Source organism: Pelodiscus sinensis, chromosome 10 (genome assembly GCF_052426305.1).
Source record: "Pelodiscus sinensis isolate ZL-2025 chromosome 10, ASM5242630v1, whole genome shotgun sequence".
In the NCBI taxonomy this organism is placed as follows: Eukaryota; Metazoa; Chordata; order Testudines; family Trionychidae; genus Pelodiscus; species Pelodiscus sinensis.
The window spans coordinates 13,755,142-13,774,992 of NC_143061.1; the positions used below are offsets into that span (position 1 = coordinate 13,755,142).

At 41.0% G+C, this 19,851-nt stretch overlaps 1 protein-coding gene across 5 annotated transcripts in view; it reads right to left on the bottom strand.

The window, feature by feature from the left end:
• NAALADL2 (N-acetylated alpha-linked acidic dipeptidase like 2) overlaps positions 1 to 19,851 on the bottom strand; it is a 984,106-nt gene that overhangs the window by 255,336 nt on the left and 708,919 nt on the right. For all 5 annotated transcript variants that reach the window (XM_075937993.2, XM_075937986.2, XM_075937990.2 and 2 more), the window contains one exon: positions 6,768 to 6,911. In XM_075937993.2, coding sequence (XP_075794108.2) covers positions 6,768 to 6,911 — 144 coding nt within the window. The remainder of the gene's footprint in view (positions 1 to 6,767; positions 6,912 to 19,851) is intronic.

Sequence of the window (19,851 nt, forward strand, 5' to 3'; positions counted from 1 at the left end):
AGGTCTTGGTTCAGACAATAGTGATGTGCTTCAAACAAGGCCATGTGTTTCCTAGAAAGCGGGCATTTGCCAGAAGGTGCAATCCCAGGGGAGCATTGCAACACCCACAGCCTGTGGACAAGCAGACATGGAAAGGTGCTGGCCAGGCCTCCCTGTGGGCAGGAGGGGGGAAACGGGCGTCTCAGCTTCACTCTGTGCCCTGCACATGCCGGGTCCAGCACTTGCAGCATCCTGCAGAGAGAGAACTTCTATCCTTGCCTGATGTAAGGTGTGTTTCAGCAGCAGACACCGCTTGCTGGATAGAGTGCTAATGAGTTCCTCTCTTCTTCCTCCTCCTGGAAGTTTCCCATGCATGATATCAGTCTCCTCTGCATCACTGAGCTTGACTGGAAGCAGATGCTGACTGTGTGTGGGCATGACCCTGGGCTGTGTGTGGCATTGCTGTGTGGTTCTCTGGCCCCAAACTAAAGGAAAAACTATGTAGCACTTTAAAGACTACCAAGTATTTCCTTTTGTTTTTGCAAGATGAGACTAACACGGCTACCTCTCTATTACTATTGGCCCCAAACTACTTACTGGTGGCTTGGCATGGGAGGGTGTCTTACTACAGAGGCAGAAGTAAGGCAGGCCTCTCCAGGAACCTTGTGAGAAGGAGCGAGTGACCCTGTGGAACAATGTGTTGTGTGACCACCCCCAGGCTGAGTTGGTCAAGAAAGGAGTGAGCACCCCCTGGGAGAAGGGACTGGCTCCAAAGTCAAGAGCAGCTCCTGACTTGTGGGCATGGTCACCTGGCTGGCCTTCTCCTCTTCTACCATTTCGTTGTCATTCTCCTCCTCCATCCTGCCCTCCTGCAGACTGACGCCAAGCGTATCTTGGCCAGACTCGATGATGGCGGCAGCAGAGGTAAACCACCCCTGGATAACATCCAGTTGCTTGAAGTAGTGGCAGGTGTGCGGTGCAGCCCCAGAGCATCCACTCTGCTCCCTGGACTTGTGGTAGGCCTGGCACAGCTCTTTTATTTTTAGCCAACACTGTTTGAGGGGCCTGCTGTGCCTTTTCTCATCCAGGGTGACAGCAATCCTGCTGTAGATGTTGGCATTGTGGATCTTGATGCAGAGATCCTGGAGGTTGGACTCCTCCCTCCCTACAGAGTTGTGTCTTTGGGCAGTGGAGGCCATGGGAGCAGTTGAAGTGGTGGCAGCCATTGGAGTGTCTGAGGGAGCATCGGGGTACTCATATCTCTCTTGGTTTGAGATTTGTTGTCTCCCTGTAGTCTTTAACAAGGTCGATGTTGCTCTCTTAGCTCCTCCGGTGTCTGTCTCTCTTCAAACTCCTCCTCCACTCTCCAAAACTCCTTCACAGCTCCCAAAACTCTTTATCAGTTCTCCAAACTCCTTCTCAATTCTCTCCACACTCTTTCACAGCCCTCCAAACTCCCTCCCCTCTCTCTCTCCCCTCACCAACAGGGAGAGTTCTTAAATAGGCCTCCAGGCAGCCCCAATTAGTTTCACCTGGGCCTTAATTGATTTTGCAGTTGCCCTGTCTTAGCTGCCCCTAATTAGCCAGGATTGTTGACTCTCTCTGCAAGAGCTGCCTCTTTCCCCTTCCACCAAGCTATTTAACCTGCGGTATCACCCCGCTCTGTCATAATATTGTGAGCTTTTATGAACAAAATCTATGTCCTCAGATGAGCAGTCACTGGAAAAATTCTGATAGCCGTCCAGCATAATTTTTTGACATTTTCTGGCACTCGTGGAAGTCAAGTTTGTAAACTTGCAGCAGTAAAATAGGTTCATGTTGTGCTTCTTCATTTAATACCATGATTGGATATTATCTAGCCCATCCTTCAACTATGGTTAACATATGGTGAAAAATTCATGAACTATCAGTGTTAAGCTCAAGGAATCGGCACATTTGATTAACCGACAATTCTCATTTCCCATGAATGCCAGATAACAAGTTTGTACTGTATATATAAATTCTTAATCATTACTAATGAAACTGCTGTTCAGCTCTTTTAAACATACTGTTGAGAGTAATGATGAGCATTTTATATTAACAAATTTTAAGCCACCCAATTGTCTGAATTGCTCATTCATCTCTTTTGACATCTAAGTGCTAAGCTCTAGATCAGAAGTGAAATATGTTTTATGCTTGCTTAGCATCAACTGGAAGTCTGAAGTATCAACCTTCTAATATGCATCATTCTAATATGCAATCTTCTAATCATAGAATCATAGAATCATAGAATAATAGGACTGGAAGGGACCTCAAGAGGTCATCGAGTCCAGCCCCCTGCCCTCAAGGCAGGACCAAGCTCCACCTACACCATCCCTGACAGATGTCTATCTAACCTGTTCTTAAATATCTCCAGAGAGGGAGACTCCACCACCTCCCTTGGCAATTTATTCCAATATTTGACCACCCTGACAGTTAGGAATTTTTTCCTAATGTCCAATCTAAACCTCCCCTGCTGCACTTTAAGCCCATTACTCCTTGTCCTGTCCTCAGAAACCAAGAGGAACAAATTTTCTCCTTCCTCCTTGTGACACCCTTTTAGATATTTGAAAACCGCTATCATGTCCCCCCTTAATCTTCTTTTTTCCAAACTAAACAAGCCCAGTTCATGAAGCCTGGCTTCATAGGTCATGTTCTCTAGACCTTTAATCATTCTTGTCGCTCTTCTCTGTACCCTTTCCAATTTCTCCACATCTTTCTTGAAATGTGGCGCCCAGAACTGGACACAGTACTCCAGCTGAGGCCTAACTAGTGCAGAGTAGAGCGGCAGAATGACTTCACGAGTTTTGCTTACAACACACCTGTTGATACAACCTAGAATCATATTTGCTTTTTTTGCAACAGCATCACACTGTTGACTCATATTCAACTTGTGGTCCACTATGACCCCTAGATCCCTCTCCGCCATGCTCCTTCCTAGACAGTCGCTTCCCATCTTGTATGTATGGAACTGATTGTTCCTTCCTAAGTGGAGCACTTTGCATTTCTCTTTATTAAACCTCATCCTGTTTACCTCTGACCATTTCTCTAACTTGCTAAGGTCATTTTGAATTATGTCCCTATCCTCCAAAGAAGTCGCAACCCCACCCAGTTTGGTATCATCTGCAAACTTAATAAGCGTACTCTCTATCCCAATATCTACATCATTGATGAAGATATTAAACAGTACGGGTCCCAAAACAGACCCTTGAGGAACTCCACTTGTTATCTCTTTCCAGCAGGATTTAGAACCATTAACAACAACTCTCTGACTACGGTTATCCAGCCAATTATGCACCCACCTTATCGTGGCCCTATCTAAGTTATATTTGCCTAGTTTATCAATAAGAATATCATGCGAGACCGTATCAAATGCCTTACTAAAGTCTAGGTATATGACATCCACCGCTTCTCCCTTATCCACAAGGCTCGTTATCTTATCAAAGAAAGCTATCAGATTAGTTTGGCATGACTTGTTCTTCACAAACCCATGCTGGCTATTCCCTATCACTTTATTACCTTCCAAGTGTTTGCATAGGATTTCCTTAATTACCTGCTCCATTATCTTCCCTGGGACAGACGTTAAACTGACCGGTCTATAGTTTCCTGGGTTGTTCTTATTCCCCTTTTTATAGATGGGCACAATATTTGCCCTTTTCCAGTCTTCTGGAATCTCCCCTGTCTGCCATGATTTTTCAAAGATCATAGCTAAAGGCTCAGATACCTCCTCTATCAGCTCCTTGAGTATCCTGGGATGCATTTCATCAGGACCTGGTGATTTGCTGACATCTAACTTTCCTAAGTGACTTTTAACTTGTTCTTTGTGTATCCTATCTTCTAAACTTACCCTCTCTCTGCTTGTATTCACTACGTTAGGCACACCTCCAGACTTCTCGGTGAAGACCGAAACAAAGAAGTCATTGAGCATCTCCGCCATTTCCAAGTTTCCTGTTACTGCTTCTCCCTCCTCACTAAGCAGTGGGCCTACCCTGTCCTTGGTCTTCCTCTTGCTTTTAATGTATTTATAAAAAGTCTTCTTGTTTCCCTTTATGCCTGTAGCTAGTTTGATCTCATTTTGTGCCTTTGCCTTTCTAATCTTGCCCCTGCATTCCCGTGTTGCTTGCCTATATTCATCCTTTGTTAGTTGTCCTAGTTTCCATTTTTTATATGACTCCTTTTTTATTTTGAGATCGTGCAAGATCTCCTTGTTAAGCCAAGCTGGTCTTTTGCCATATTTTCTATCTTTCCTACACAGCGGAATTGTTTGCTTTTGGGCCCTTAACAACATCCCTTTGAAATACTTCCAACTCTCCTCAGTTGTTTTTCCCTTCAGTCTTACTTTCCATGGGACCTTACCTACAAGTTCTCTGAGCTTATCAAAATCTGCCTTCCTGAAATCCATTACCTCAATTGTGCTGGTCTCCCTTCTACCTTTCCTTAAGATCCTGAATTCTATTATTTCGTGATCACTGTCCCCTATACTGTCTTCCACTTTCAAGTTCTCAACTAGTTCCTCCCTATTTGTTAAAACCAAATCCAGAACAGCTTCTCCTCTGGTAGCTTTTTCAACCTTCTGAAACAGAAAGTTGTCTCCAATGCAGTCCAGAAACTTATTAAACAAGCACATTTTTAAATACATATAAACAGTACATAGATACAAAGGATTTGTGGTCACACCAGTTCAAATGTTTAGTCCATTCCAACAAAGTTATGTATTGATGCCTCAGCACCAGGCTCTTCCTAGGCATAGAGTCTGACAAACCCTACACTCCCAGAAAATCACGGCTGTTGCCATGACAGAGAGTCATGGTATAGGGAAGTGCAACTCGAAGTCACGTCTGCATAGAGGAAAATATTTCTTCTCAATCTCAGCCATAATCACTTAATGTCTGGAAGCATAAGGTCTCACTGCCCTCATTTTTAGTACTTGTAACTACAAATGCTAAGAGTGGTCATAAACTTAACCAACCTTTTTATGTTCTTGTTTTATTATATCCTTATTCCACAATAACTTTCTAAAAGTGGTAAACAACTGATATAACCACATACACTGTGCAATGGTTGCCCCTAAAAATGGATTTAAAGTTTGCTTTATACTATAGAAATTGTTTTATCGCCTATAGATATTGTAGAGAAGACTGTACTAATGTTATTTTTCAGCAAAGGAAATTTTAAGGGAGGATGTTAACACAGAGACCTTGTTATAGACTGAAATATATATCTAAAGGTCATGACCTATTTTGGCAAAATATTTTTGCAACCACTTAAATATATATGCTTGTAATCAGCTCTAATTACTTGAAGAACAAGTTATAAGAATATAAGAAAAAATATGAGAAGGAGTAAATCTTTCAAAAGCATAAAAGGAAAAAATAAGTTACTAATTAAAAATGTTATTGTCTCAGCTGGCCACTGGAAATTTGGTGTTAAATGTAACTGCCCAGACAATTACAAGGTCATCATTTGACAATAATAAGACAATAAGAATTACATATTTAGCCACAAACTCGAATAAGAAATAAATAAAGGGACTATAACAGACTGTAAACTCTGAACCACTTTAGTCCAGTATGAGCAGAGTGGATCAGTAATTGCATCTCCTCAGTGTGCTAATGTTTTCTTTAGTTGGGCAAACGGATTTAATCAACTCGCTTGGTATTCACTATTTGATCTTTCAATAATCAAGAGAACCCATTACTAACAATGGCCACAACACCTACACACAGCACCTACACACAAACACAAGCACCACCCCAAATATATAGGATTAAAGAGATGAGACATGACAACATGTGGCCCCACTCTGGTTTTCCTCTTATAAAAGATCAGCTTAACCCAAAATAAAAATCAAGAGAGTATTTCTGTTTGAAACATAGAGCTCTCCAGGAAAGTTTTCTATGCTTATTCCTGCATTTAATTGCTCTGCAGTATCCTTTCTGGAAGATTTATAATCTTGTTATTTTTAAGTCGATAATCTGCATGACTTTGGTGAAGGTATGGTCTTTGTAGAGCATTTTGAATTAATTCACCCTTTTCCAGTGTTACTCAACACATTCCTTTTTATTGCTTTCGTTGTCAGAATTCAGCAACCTTGAGGTGAAACATATGGGAAAAGGTGCCCTTAGATAAGGACACAAATACACAGGACTGAATGTTGATGTTTATTTTGTAGTAAACAGATGCGAACTACATAATACAAAAGATGGATCACCATTTAGAAACATTACATACATGCTGGAGGCAGAAATATGATATTGCCCATAGCACTAATATGGTTGTTTTAAATGCGTCAGTCATATCCTCACTTGTCCAACAAGGCCTAACAAACTACACTGTATCATTAGCAACATCTCCAGGGTGATGATGCATAAAGTCAGAGGGATTTTTTAGTCAATAGCTGGAATTAGAGTTTAATACTTTGTACTAAGAGACTCCTGTAATGTGACTTATATAAACTGAATCTTGGCAGATACAGTGATTGCTGAAGATAAAACTTGGAAGCAATGTGAATATGGTTTCTGAAGCTAATGCGCAAAATGCCTTGTTTTTAAAAAAATGACTCTTTTATAGTACTTCACAGCATTTTGTTTTCACTCAGCCTCAACTTAGCAGATTTTCGGTGTGTGATTTATGGGTTTTTCAGAGCCTGTTCATAAAAGGCTCCTAGCAGAACAGACCTGAAATCAGACAAACCTTCAATTATACCCAATTACCAGAATGTATTTGAAGTGCTTATAAACCATTCGATAATTAACAGAAACTATCATCACCTGTCACCGGTAGTTTGAGAGGGATACACCCATCACTTTTGCTTCTGTCCTCAGGTAAACCAACAAGTTGTTTTACTAGCAGTGCCGATATCGGTTGCACTATCAGTGGGGTCAGGTTCGATCGGTGCTCTCTGTAGTTTCCATCTGAGAATGAATAAAAGAGAGCAAATAGCAAATTTAGTAAATGAAAAATTAAAAAGGAAAATATTTCCAGAGCAGGCATACTACTTAAAACATGCAACGTCAGTATAGCAAGGGTGGACAAATACTGGTCCACTGGCCAGATCCAGTCTGCCAAGGTTAGCACGTGGTGGACCCCTCACACCACTGCATTTACTTCTGCCTCAACAAGTACAGGGGAATCACAGCTCCTGTTGGCCACAGATCATGGCCAATAAGAGCTGCGATCACCCGTACCTGGTGCAGGTAAATATAGGGGTGGTTCCCCACTGGGGGCTAACCCTGGTGAACCACCGCCATTTTGTTGACCAGTCCTGCAGTAGACCATTTATGATATAGCAGACTCACCCATACAACAACAAGTTGGATTTAGATTAGCAGCTATTCCTTGCACTTACATTGATGAAATCATTTTGTAAAGTTCTTCATTGAAATTTACTACAAATAAACAATATAGCAATTGGGATTGTACTTTCTAAAGAAGCAAAACACTACAAAAATCTTCTGTGGCACATATTAAGTTATCTGTGGTACAGATATGAAATGAGGGTGGCAAGTAGTAAAGGGAATTTAAAAAAGGAAAAGACTTACTGAGATTCCATAGTTACCGTTATCAGTCAAGAATGAATCAGATGACACAATAGTATCAGATGACAAAAACAGACATTAAACCCATTACTGGATTCCATAGCAAACAGGGGGATAGAGAAATTCAACAACAGTGTCAGAGTCACTGGACTGTTCAGTTGTGCACAGGTTTTTAAATGATACAAGAATAATAACATACATCACTGGCATTATTCAAGAAGCAAAAGACCTACATGACCATACATAGCAAAGCTTTCATAAGAATTCTGAAAATAAAGCACACAAAGTAGACTAAACTGCACAGAACAGTAGCTTCATAATAAATGTTTGACTCAGAGATCCTGTCTTCCTGATGTGAGGAGAGCCAACATGTATATTTCTCCAAGCACAAAAATAAAAATTATACCCTTTCCATTTTAAAGATCAAATCTTGCTCATTTCATTGACACGAATGGGAGTTTCATTTGACTAAATTGAATAGGATTTATTCTGTACATGCAAGTATGTTTTTGTAATGTAGGGGTGAAGGTTCAGCTGAGGGATTTCTGACTGATTTCTTATGGACTCATGCTGAGCAGATGTCAAGTCGGGGGGGGAGGGGGGGAGTCCTACATAAAAGCAGAATCCTGCAAATAGAGCTACAAAGAACTTGGGAAACAGTAGCATAAGTCTGTCCACATCAAGAGGTTCAAGCCAACTTTAATAGTCTCCTCCAAGATGGCAGCAAAAGCTAATATACTTTGTGAGGTTGGAAGCCCAGAAGGGGGAAAAGTTTGGGTGAACTCACATACAAGATGGAACTGAAGCCCTCTGATTGGAAGCCATAAAGCAAGCCATCAGAGAAAGTAATGGGAAGGGAAAATCTCTAAGAAGAAAGATGCAGTCAGGCCCATCACTGAGGGGCGATGGGGGAGAGAACAACTGCCCTGGGGCCCCATGACACAAAAGGGCCCGGAGCTCCAGCTGCTGCCATTACTACTGCAGCAGCAGCAACAGCTGGAGCCTCAGGCCCTTTTAAACACTGCTGAAGCACTGAGGTCTGCCTAGGGGTGGCACAGCACTTTCCAGGATGTGCTGAGGGCTGCCTACCGCCAGCCCCGCCCCTTCTGCCCAACGTCCCCTCTCACTCCACCCCACCTTGCCCAAGGGCCTGGGGAGGTTGGGGGCTCCACTGGATGCAGTAAAGGTGGAAGTGAGTGTTATGAGAACAAACCAAAAAACACACAACATTAAAAGGTCGGGTGAGTGAAACAGAAAACCTGATTATTTCACTAGGGGACAAATATAAGATGCTTAAGGAGGAAAACTTCTGACTTCATAAAGGATTCTCAACATGCCTTGGAACAAAAGACTGAGAACCTGAAAAACAGTCTAGGTGAAATCATATTTGTTTACTTGGGGTCTTAGGACATGCTAAATTGCACAAACTCGAAAAATTTTCTGAATCCATGCACCAAAATACTTTTCTATTCAATGATATTACTAGGAACAAATCAGGAGACATCCTGCAAAGAAACCATCTTTAAGAGCAACTTTGATCCAGCTCGATAATTTCCAAGCTCCCGTGCACTGAAACTGACTCTATTGCAAGAGAAAAACCAGCAAATCTGTTGTATCCCACCCCATACCACCTTATTTCTAGATTTTAGTCTGGAAATCCAGAATAAGGTACATATTTGATGAGACTGAAAATAAATTTAATGATAAAAAAGCAGCTGCTTTATTCAGTTTGGTTGAGGCTGGTAGTACTTCTCAACACCCAAAATATCTGGCTATTCCTGGTGATTTCCATAATGCAGTCACAAAGTATTGGATACCATCAAGAATCAATAACATGCACTCAAATTAAATTCTACAAAATTACTAACAAAAATCCAGTCAATGAACAAGCAGTGAATTGAATTTTACAAACAAGTGCACAATTCCTTCTTTTACAGACAGTTCTGGAAATATCAGAGACTTTGCAAGATTCTATAATTTGTCTTTACAAATAGTGCAAAATCAATAAAGCTACTGTATTTTGTGATACAGGGGCTACAAGGAAATGGAGCTCAGCAGGGAGATGGAATACAGTGGAGCACGGCAGAGCTAGTGCATTTGCCTTTGTCTTTGTTCTGGAGAACCGGATGACATAGGAGAAGAGGACCAGGGTGATGGCAAGAAGGGGTGGAGCTTGGGAGTGATAATGGATGTTAATGGGCGATAATGGACAGCACCTCCTCCCCGTCTGTCCCTGGCCAGATTATGCAATCACTGCACCAAGGATGGCCTGCAGGTCTGGAGTTTGAGAACCCTGGACAATAATAAGGCATGATTTTTTTTAACAGTAGGGTCATTAAGTACAGTTGGAAGAACTTATCATAAGATGTGAGTGGTTTGTAGCGGTTTTGGAAAGAGAAGATGGGTGAGGTGATCTCTTTTATTGGGCCAATTTCTGGACACTACATAAAACTCCGAATATACTGAAAAGCTCTATTGGCTGGTCCCTCCCACCTTTGACATTTGGGAGCATGTGACCCTTCATGCCCACCTACACATTGCCCCTGCCTTCTTCTTCATCTGTTTCTCAATTAGAGGATGATACCTCCCAAAGTAGTGCATTGCTGGGTTTTTAGGTGGCTGAGGAGTACAATTCGTGCCCCACAGATGTTCCCAGAAAAGAAACAGATGTAATTTTGGGAGAGACAATAGTTGTTGGCTGGAGTGCTATGCCCTTTCTTTCCTCCTCTGTCACTTCTCTGTCTCATGAGCATATCTGTTCTCAAAGTGGGCTTATCACCATGTTCTGTTCTATGCCAAGTCCTCCCAGTTTGTTAGGCTGATGCCTCCTTTTTTAAGTTGTTCTTTCAGTATGTCCTTGAAACACATCCTCTGCTGCCCCTTCTCCCTCCCAGGAGCCCTCCTTCCCTGATTTAACTGAGAGAAGAATACTTGCTTCGGAAAGCGAGTTTCAGGAGTATATACCGAGTGGCCAGCCCAGTGGAGATGATGTTTCATAACCCATACTTCTGCCTTGCTGATGTTGGTTGCAGAGAGAATGCTGTTAGAGTACTATTCTTCCCAGCTGATCCTGAGAATTCTCCTAAGACAGTGCTCTGTACCCACTTCAGCTGCTTGTGATGTCATATGAAGATCACCCTGATCTCACACTCATAAAAAAAAGTGGGGATGACAACTGCTATGTAAACCAAAATTTTGGTGCTTGTTTGCAGATCCCTATCATTGAAGACTCATTTGAGATGTCTTCCAAAGGATATTCTGGCACAGTGGATCATTCATTTGATTCCTGTTGCCAGTGCTGGTTGTTTGGGAGAGGTGACTGCCACGGTATGGAAAACGGTTTACATTTTCCAGGTCTATTCCACCAGTGACGATCTGTGGAGTACGAAGAGCAGATTGGGCAGGTAAAGGTTGTTAGAGTGGTTTTCCCAAAGTTGAGAAAGAGATCCAGATTGTGATAGGCACCTGCAAAAAGATTTAGAGCACTTTGCAGGTTGGCCTCTGTGTGTGTGCCAGGATGACACAATCATCTGCATGCTGACGGTCAGTGATGCCAGTTCTTGCAATCTTAGACTTTGTTTGAAAACACTGCAGATTGAGGAATTGGCCATCTGTACAATACTCAGTCCCAATTCTATCAGGAAGATGGTCTCAAATGACGCTCAAGATCATGGGAAGGAATATGGAGAAAAGTGATGGAGCAATGACACAGCCCTGCTTTCTTAGCCATTGCTCAGAATGCTGTCAGTCATCCCATCACGGAGTAGTCTGAAAATGGAAATGAATTTCTATGGACAGCCAAACCTACACGGCACCTTCCATAAGGCCATGAGCAGGTCAACGAATCCCAGGAACAGTTCCTGGTATTGCTCTCTGCACTTCTGCTGAATCTGTTGTGCCGTGAAGATCATTCTGGTTGTGTGTTGGGATGACCTGAAGCCACCCTGTGATTCAGAGAGAAGTTCCTTGGTAGGAGGAAAGAGGCAGTTCATTAGGATCTTGGCAAGGATCTTCCTTGTAATGGACTTTTTTTACTTTCCTGATCACAACATATTATTTAATTCCTGATTTCTTACCTTAATATTTCCTGATTTTTTTAATACAAAGGAGTGTACAGTGCAGGAATTATGCTGTGTTGTTTGTTTATATCCAGGTCCAGTGCACAGAAAAAGGGAGGACAGTATTACTACATGATGTCATTTCTGTTTATTAAGGTCACCCTCTACAAGGACTGAATAAAACCGAAGCAAGTCAATAAACAAAAGTGGCTCAACATGCATTGTGTTAGTGATAAAATTCATTAAAATAATTCCCCTTTTATGCCCTATAATGCTATTTTAATGATCTAAAATATATTTGAGAAAAGGTTAACTGTGACTGAACATTGAGCCATAATTGTACATACTCACATCTTTGACTCTGTGATGCATTAATAATAAAATGGCATTACTTTTGAAATATGTGATGTGAATGGCTCATTAAATTTTCACCTAAAGCTTAATGGAAATTTGACAAAGTTTTATGTTGGGAATAGACACCCCAAGCTGGACTTTTACAACACACTAGGAAAATTAAATTATGGTATAAATGACAGAATAAAGTGTGATTTGTTGAATAAGAGTTTCTCTCTTGTTAATCCTTTGGAGTCAAGAGTTTTTTCAGTGCATTTCTTTAGTGATGGATGTATTTATTCTTAGCATTACATCTGATTACCCTTTGACAAACACTTGATCTTGCACTACCTGTGATGAAAATGTATCTGCTGTAGTTGAGAATCTCTGGTACTTATAAAAGTGCTCTTTCAACAGAAATTCACCCCATATTTTTTCCAATTGAGTCAACAACCAGTTGTGCAACCACTGCTGCTTATTGTATTAATCATTATTGTTTCAGTTTCCTTGTCTTTCTCTCACTCTGCTCTCTATCTTCACTGTTGTTTCTAATTGTATGTTGAGAAAGGAATCCAGATTAGGAGACCTCAGAGAGACAAGGACTTTATTATGATATTAATCATAATCATTCTGGTCTGCAACACCTGTTTCTCAAGCCTTCAGTGACAGCTCTTTACTTGCTGTCACAGCAAGCACTACTTCTAATATTGACGTGATTCTGCCTACTTGAACAAGTAACCTGTCACCCTCTCTATTAATGCTGACGGAAGAAAACAACTTGCACTACTACACTTCTGTGTAGCTTTCATGTAAACAAATCAGTAACGAAATTTTTTTTCCTGTAACCTTTACAAGCATTTCCTTATGAGTAGCACTAATCCTAGTGAATCCTATTGAATTCAATGGCACTATTCCTGGGACCAAGAGTATGGGCTGCAAATTGGGTCATAAATATTTCATGAAGCAATGTGGGCTCAGTTCCAGACAAGCCTCTAATGAAGAATAAACCATTTATTTGCAACTATGGGGAGCATAATGAATGGCTCAGAAGCTTTCTTTTTCCAGAGATTACTGAAGCAGTGGAAGAGAATTAGACTGAATTATGATGCCTCTCCAATATGCTTTCTTGTCTCCATTCTGAGAAAGGAGGTCAATTAATGTGTGAAAGGCTGCTGTATTCCTTTCTATACCTTTAGAGAAGAGAAGCTCTATGAAAACCATGTATCTTCTCCATAGACAGAAATCTGGAGGCCATCCATGTTTCTCTCATTCAGTAGATATAATCCAGTTTAGGGGATGGCAGTCTCTTCACCCATGTCTTTTATAAGGAGAGTTCCATGGAAGTGGACATCTTGCAGTACGTATGGAAGGGGGGAGGTATCAGAGGGGGACAGCCATTTTGTGGGCCATTTCATGGTATACATACTTGAAGAATATCTTGTAGTGGCTGAAGGAGAAAATAACTTAAAGGAAGGCTGCCTCGGAGATCTAGACTAAATATAGTTGATCTTTCATAGAAAAATGTATTCCAGCTATAGGAGAATACTACATCAGGAAGATGCATGCCCTGTAACAGATCACTGTGGAGTACAGATAATCACAAGCAAACTCCTGATTCATCCCCTAATGAATTAACTTCATAAAGAGCCTAGTAATGTGTGCCAACTCAGGAGTATTTTGTTTTACTACTACTATCATTTTTTGATAAGTGAAGGCAGAACACCAATTGTCAGCACCATTTTTTAAGGAATCTCATGATATTTTATGGTTTTCTCATAACTCCAGTTCTAGCAGCCATGTGAATATATATTTAATTACCAATATATTTAATTATATATTATTAAATACCAATGTTATTTTTATTTCTTGGGGAGAGGGTCAGAGTTCATCTTGGTTTATCCTAATTCTGTGTCTATCTAAATAAATACTATTTTTGCTCTTAAAAAACAAATAAGTGTGTGTGCACGCACGCACGCACTCACGCACGCACACACACACAACACCAAACAGGACCATTTTTCAAGATTAGAACCTTTTTCTCTAGAGGGACAAGAATCTGTATCATGGTATGGGTTGAACCTCTCTAGTCCAGCACCCTCTGGTCTGGCAACATTCATGGTCCAGTATGATTTTAGGTTAGTGTCTACTTATCATGGGTGTGGCCAAATTTCCCATAGTCCCATAAAGTTTGTTTACAGCCATCAATCCTGGCGTTCAGTGTTCTGTGCAGTTATTTAGAGCTAATTTACCTCAATTGTCTTGTAAGAGCTCAGTAAGCAGTGGAAGTGTTGTAATGCTGCTAGATAATATTGACCTCCCATGGTTTGGCAAATTCTCTGGTTCGGCACTCGTCAGGTCCCAAGGGTGCTGGACTACACAGATTCAACCTGTATTCTCATTTCATTGTTTGCCCATAAAGCAAATCTGCTCAACCACTAGAAAAGAAAAATGCCACTCCTCTCTTTCTTAGTACAAATCACTTGCTTTTAATGCCCACTTAATGTACTATAAAAACACTGTCAGCCTTGTTTCTCTTTAAGTGAGTTGGAATTGAAAGAAACACATTTATATTGCAAAGACAAAACCACTTTGACACATGTTGATGCAAACACATCTTACAGTTGCTGTGCCTGCTTTCTTCCTCCACCCATTCCCTCTCTTGCCCCCACTTCAAAATATTTAATAAAATCGGAGGGATACAAACAAAATATTGTCACAATATTCTTATCACTTTAGATCACCCTTTCCACTTAGCTTGCTATAGTAACTCATCATGAAAATGACATAAAAGTGGCTAAAATAGAGCAAAGTTAAGAAACATTCTTTCTAGGCCAACAGACACAGTAACTCAAGAATTTCTGCCTCATGAATACCCCAGAGTTTGGTTAAATATTTAGATGCAAAAAGGAAATAGAAACTCTGCTACAGTTAACAAAAAGGAAACAATCAGTAAGGAAATCATTTCAGCAGACTAGACAGGAAAAGGGATTCCAATAGCTGAAGAAGAGATTAATTATTTTATAAAAAAAATAAAAGTCAAAAGTAACTGAAGAAAGGTACTTCTCTGATCTGACTCAGAATTAACCTGGCCACTACAACTGAACTAAAGAAAATCTCTGCTGACAGTCAAGCCCTATGAGTTTTGCTTGAGCAGTTTTTATTCTATGTTATCGATGGAATCACTAGACACACACAATAGCCACTTCATCACAATATACACAGTTCCATAAAACATGATAAAAATAATTTGTATTATAAGAGACAATCTCCTGTAATCATGACTATGCAATGTGGTCTACAAAGCCAAGACTGAGCAAAGACAGAACGGGGAGGAGAGTGTGACGTACCCTTGGATACTGTACTGTCCAATGGGGGGGCTGTGTCAGCCCTTCCCTACAACCTTGGGTGCTGGCCACACTTGGATTACACCTTGCTCTCACTAGCTTTGATTATACTGCAGCATGCGCTCAACACAACCCCGAGCTCAGATTTTTCCCCAGAAATGTATGCCCTTCCCAGCCCTCTTCTAGATATACACATATTTTATGTCTGTTATACTCATTTAAAGAAATAATATGGCAGTTTGTTTTCTCGAAAGCTTCTTCAGACACTTCAATTTAAACACACTGGATTAAATAAAACAGTAAAAGAAGATTATTAACTCCAAAGAGATAGATTTTAAGTGAGTACAAGTAGTGCAGCATAAAAGTCAGAATTAATTACAAGAAAAACAAAGATACGATGTTTACCAATGGCTAACTTAGACTATATTAGATTCAAGCACATTTTTTCACCACATGCTCCAGCAGATTGCCAACCAAACATTCAGGTCAGAACACTTCATACCCCGTTCCCCCAAGTACAATGACTACTTCATATTTCCTGTCAGGTAGACGAAGTGCAAGAAGCAGTAAGGCAGAAATGGGTGGCTTGAGGGTATTTGTCCCCCCCTTTTTACAGTTTCAGCCCTCATCTTGAAAAATGGTCCTGTTGAACATAGGGGCTGTGTCTAGACTGCATCCCTTTTCTGTAAAAGAGATGCAAATTAGACACATCGCAATTGCAGATGAAACGGGGATTTAAGTCCCCCTGCTTCATTTGCATAAAATGGCTGCTGCTTTGTTCCGGCTCAGAGCTTTGCCGGAAAAAAGCGCCAGTCTAGACGCGGATCTTTCGGAAAATAAAGCCTTTTCCGAAAGATCCCTTATCCCTCTTATTTGAGGGACTTGGAGTGATGGAAGGGGCTCCAGAATGGGGTGTTGGGGTGGAGAAGGGGGATGGGCTCTGGACTGGGAGTGTGAGCTCTGGAATAGGGCCATAAATGAGAGGTTCGGGGTGGAGGCGGAGGCTCTGGGCTGGGGTAAAAGGGCTCAGAGTGTGGGAGAGGGCTCAGAACTAGGAAAAGATATTGACAGGCAGGAGGGCTGAGGTATGTGGGCTCCAGGTGGCCTTATCTCAGGTGGCTCCAGGGAAGTGGCCGGCATATCCCTTGGCTCCTAGGTGTAGTGATGGACAGGCAGCTTTGCATGCTGCCTCTGCCAATAGGCACCACACCACAGCTCCATTGGATGAAGGTTTCTCAGCCAGTGTAAGTTATGGAGCCTGTGTTCAAGGAGGGGACAGAGCGTAGAGCTCCCGAGACCATTTCTCCAGCTAGGAGCTGAGGGACAGGTCACTGCTCCGGGGAGCTGCACAGAGCGGGTAGGAAGCCTCCTGCACAGCCAAAAATACTTTTAATAGCCTGTTCAGCAGAACTGACCATAGCCACCTGGATCCCTTTTAGACTGGGTATTTATGTCAAAACCAAAAAAAGCCAGAGACCTGGCAGCCCTAACATACAGGGAAATCTTATAATGTCACATACAATGTTGCCACACATTTTATCAGGACACTAATGATCCACAAATTATGAGTTTTCAGATGATACCTTATAAAGTAAACATGCTATTACAATAGCATGTAGAGTCTGAATACAGGGGTGTCGTCTCTGTTGCAGAGAATCTCTCATTTTTACAAACAAGCAGTTCGATCACACTTCCAGGCAGTGAGAGAACCTATAATGATGGAGGTAGTCAACCATGGATGCTATCAATAAAAAAATGAGGCATCATATAGGGGGAAAGAGTATGGAATGAGAACCAGAAAAGCCCATATTAGGGTGCCTCCAAGAAAACTACCTGGAGACTAGAAACCCTGGTAGTCTGAATTGGAATTGAGTGGATAGGAACTGACCTGACAGAGACCAAACTAAGGCAGGTCTCTCAGGAGAAACAGAGCCCCTTTGAAAGATCACACCAAAGAGTGTGATGGACTGTTTAAGAATTATTCATGCATCAAGGCCTTTAAGAAATGGCAAAACAGAGGGCTGAGAGAATAAAAACCCAAGGTCTAAAGTAGGCAGAGCAACTGCAGCTTTTTGTAAGAATGTACATTGGGTATAGCTAAAGGGACTTCTCCATTTTTCCTGTCCATGAATGAATTAAAATATTAAATTAATATCAAGCATTGATATTACATGATGTGTCAGATCCATCAGTAAAATGAGGAGTTTGATGGAATTTAATATTTAAAATGTTTATCAAAGGAAAATCAACTGTAAAGGATATAACTTTGGATAAAATACTGTGAACTTTAGAGATATGGTTAACCTCTTGAGCAATCATGTTAGGAAGGACAGAAGTTGGATTCATATTGATTTATTTTAGTGTGATAAGGTGAAGACTTACGGCTAATGTTTGCAATCAACCATGTTTACACTATCCAAGTAGTGAAATACTCCTCTGCTGAAAGAGACAGTAATATCAAGAAATCAAGCCAAATTAGTGTGTGTTTTACAAGGATAACTGGCCACACATTGGAATAATCAGAAATGCAACTGTTTGGTTAATAATGTGCAGACTTAGCACAGTCGCCATACTTAGGCCCTGTCATTCTTGTTAAAATAAGAGAGAGCAGAAGTGGGAGGTATTCCAGCGAGCTGAAAAAAAACACTCTTGAAGTGACTTTGCATTGCATAATGAAATGTTAAAACAAGTTCACAGAGCAACAAAGAGTATGGAGAGACTTTGTACAAGTTACATGAAGTGACCCATTCACATGTGTAGTCCAGACCAGGGAGGATTTGTTTTATCGCATGTCCTGTAACACTGGGTGCCCAACAATGCTTTGCAGCTATGGCTCTCGATCTAGCCTGCTCACAAACAGCATGCAGGTCATACCCTGAGTGTCTGTGTACGTGCAGCCTGTCAGCAATAATCCTGTCAAAACTCTGGCCTCCACCAGCCTTGGTTACCAGTTTCAGTGACCCATCACACTTCCAGCCCTAGATTTCCCCAAAATACATGTGCTCTGCACTGACCAGCTCTCCCATTGATAGTTCAGATATCAGAGGCCTGCTCTCTTATAAGATGTTGATATACAACAGTTTGCTACTTTAATTAGTTACCAACTAATTAAGTTTAAACTCAATACTGGATTAGTTTTGATAAAAGAATAAAATAAGCAGATTTAATTGAAAAGAGATAGATTTTACATAAGATCAAATACAAAGTATTAAAGTCAGAAATGGTTACAGAAGATGAGGAACCAAAGTTGGAGCAGCAGAAATGGGATGAAACAGTCTGTATCCTTCAGCAAATAGCTTCCCAAAAGCCGAAGACAACTGAAAGGGAGAAGACTGATGTCCTGTGTCAGCCATCTGGGAGTTGTCCTGATGTAATCAAGTATCTATCTCAGATAGGCACCTTTAACTGTCTCTATTTCCAGTAATTCAGGTTGCCAACTAGCATATTGAGAAGAGACTATAGTCTTGTCTGTCCTTCACTTCACCTTTGTAGCATCAACTCCTACTGTGAATAACAGAGCTGAGAACTCACGGCTAAACGAAGATCTAGTGATAGGTAATGCAAAAGATTTTCTTTTGGATTACAATCCAAATAATTCAAATGCCAACTTTCTGAAGCTCTGTACCTAATTAGTAAGGAATGAAGACACTCGCGCACATGCACACACAAGAATCAAATTTACTTACCAAGTTTGACTGAGATAGGTTTAAAATTGAAATAGTGTAGGCCATTTTGAATGAATATGACAAAGGGTATGTCTACACTACCCCGCTAGTTCGAACTAGCGGGGTAATGTAGGCATACCGCACTTGCAAATGAAGCCCAGGATTTGAATTTCCCAGGCTTCATTTCCATAAACCGGGCGCCGCCATTTTTAAATCCTGGCTAGTTCGAACCCTGTGCCGCGCGGCTACACGCGGCACGGGGTTTGAACTAGCCGGGATTTAAAAATGGCGGCGCCCGGTTTATGCAAATGAAGCACGGGAAATTCAAATCCCGGGCTTCATTTGCAAGTGTGGTATGCCTACATTACCCTCCTAGTTCGAATTAGGAGGGTAGTGTAGACATAGCCAAATGGATTATAATGCTCTTCTTCAACTTAATTAAAAAGCATTATTTGTCTAAGTTTAATTTGCATGTCTCTCAACTGCTTGTGTTTGTGTCAATGATTAATTTGGCCGGCCTACTGATATGGAAACATCTTCATTCCCACTAGATCTATCACTCTTTAACTATAAGTGTGAATCATTCCCTTATGTGTTCTTTGATTGTGAGAACTTTGAAATCATAAAATGCACCATAAGAATAGGAACCAAATAAAAGACACATACAAAAAATCCACTTTATAGTTTATTCCCACCAGGATATTCTATGTTCTTAAAGTTGGTATGATTGACCATCTGTAAGCTGTAGCCCTTTATATATTCACAAGCTAAATGTAGAGGCAGCTCTGACAAGTGCAAGTTTTCTCACTTGCCTTTTAATTGACAATACTCCCCTTTAACTCCTTTTATTCAGTATCTTGTGATGGAAAGCAGAAACTTTACTTTTTATAAGGCAAAGAAAAAATTATCTACGGTG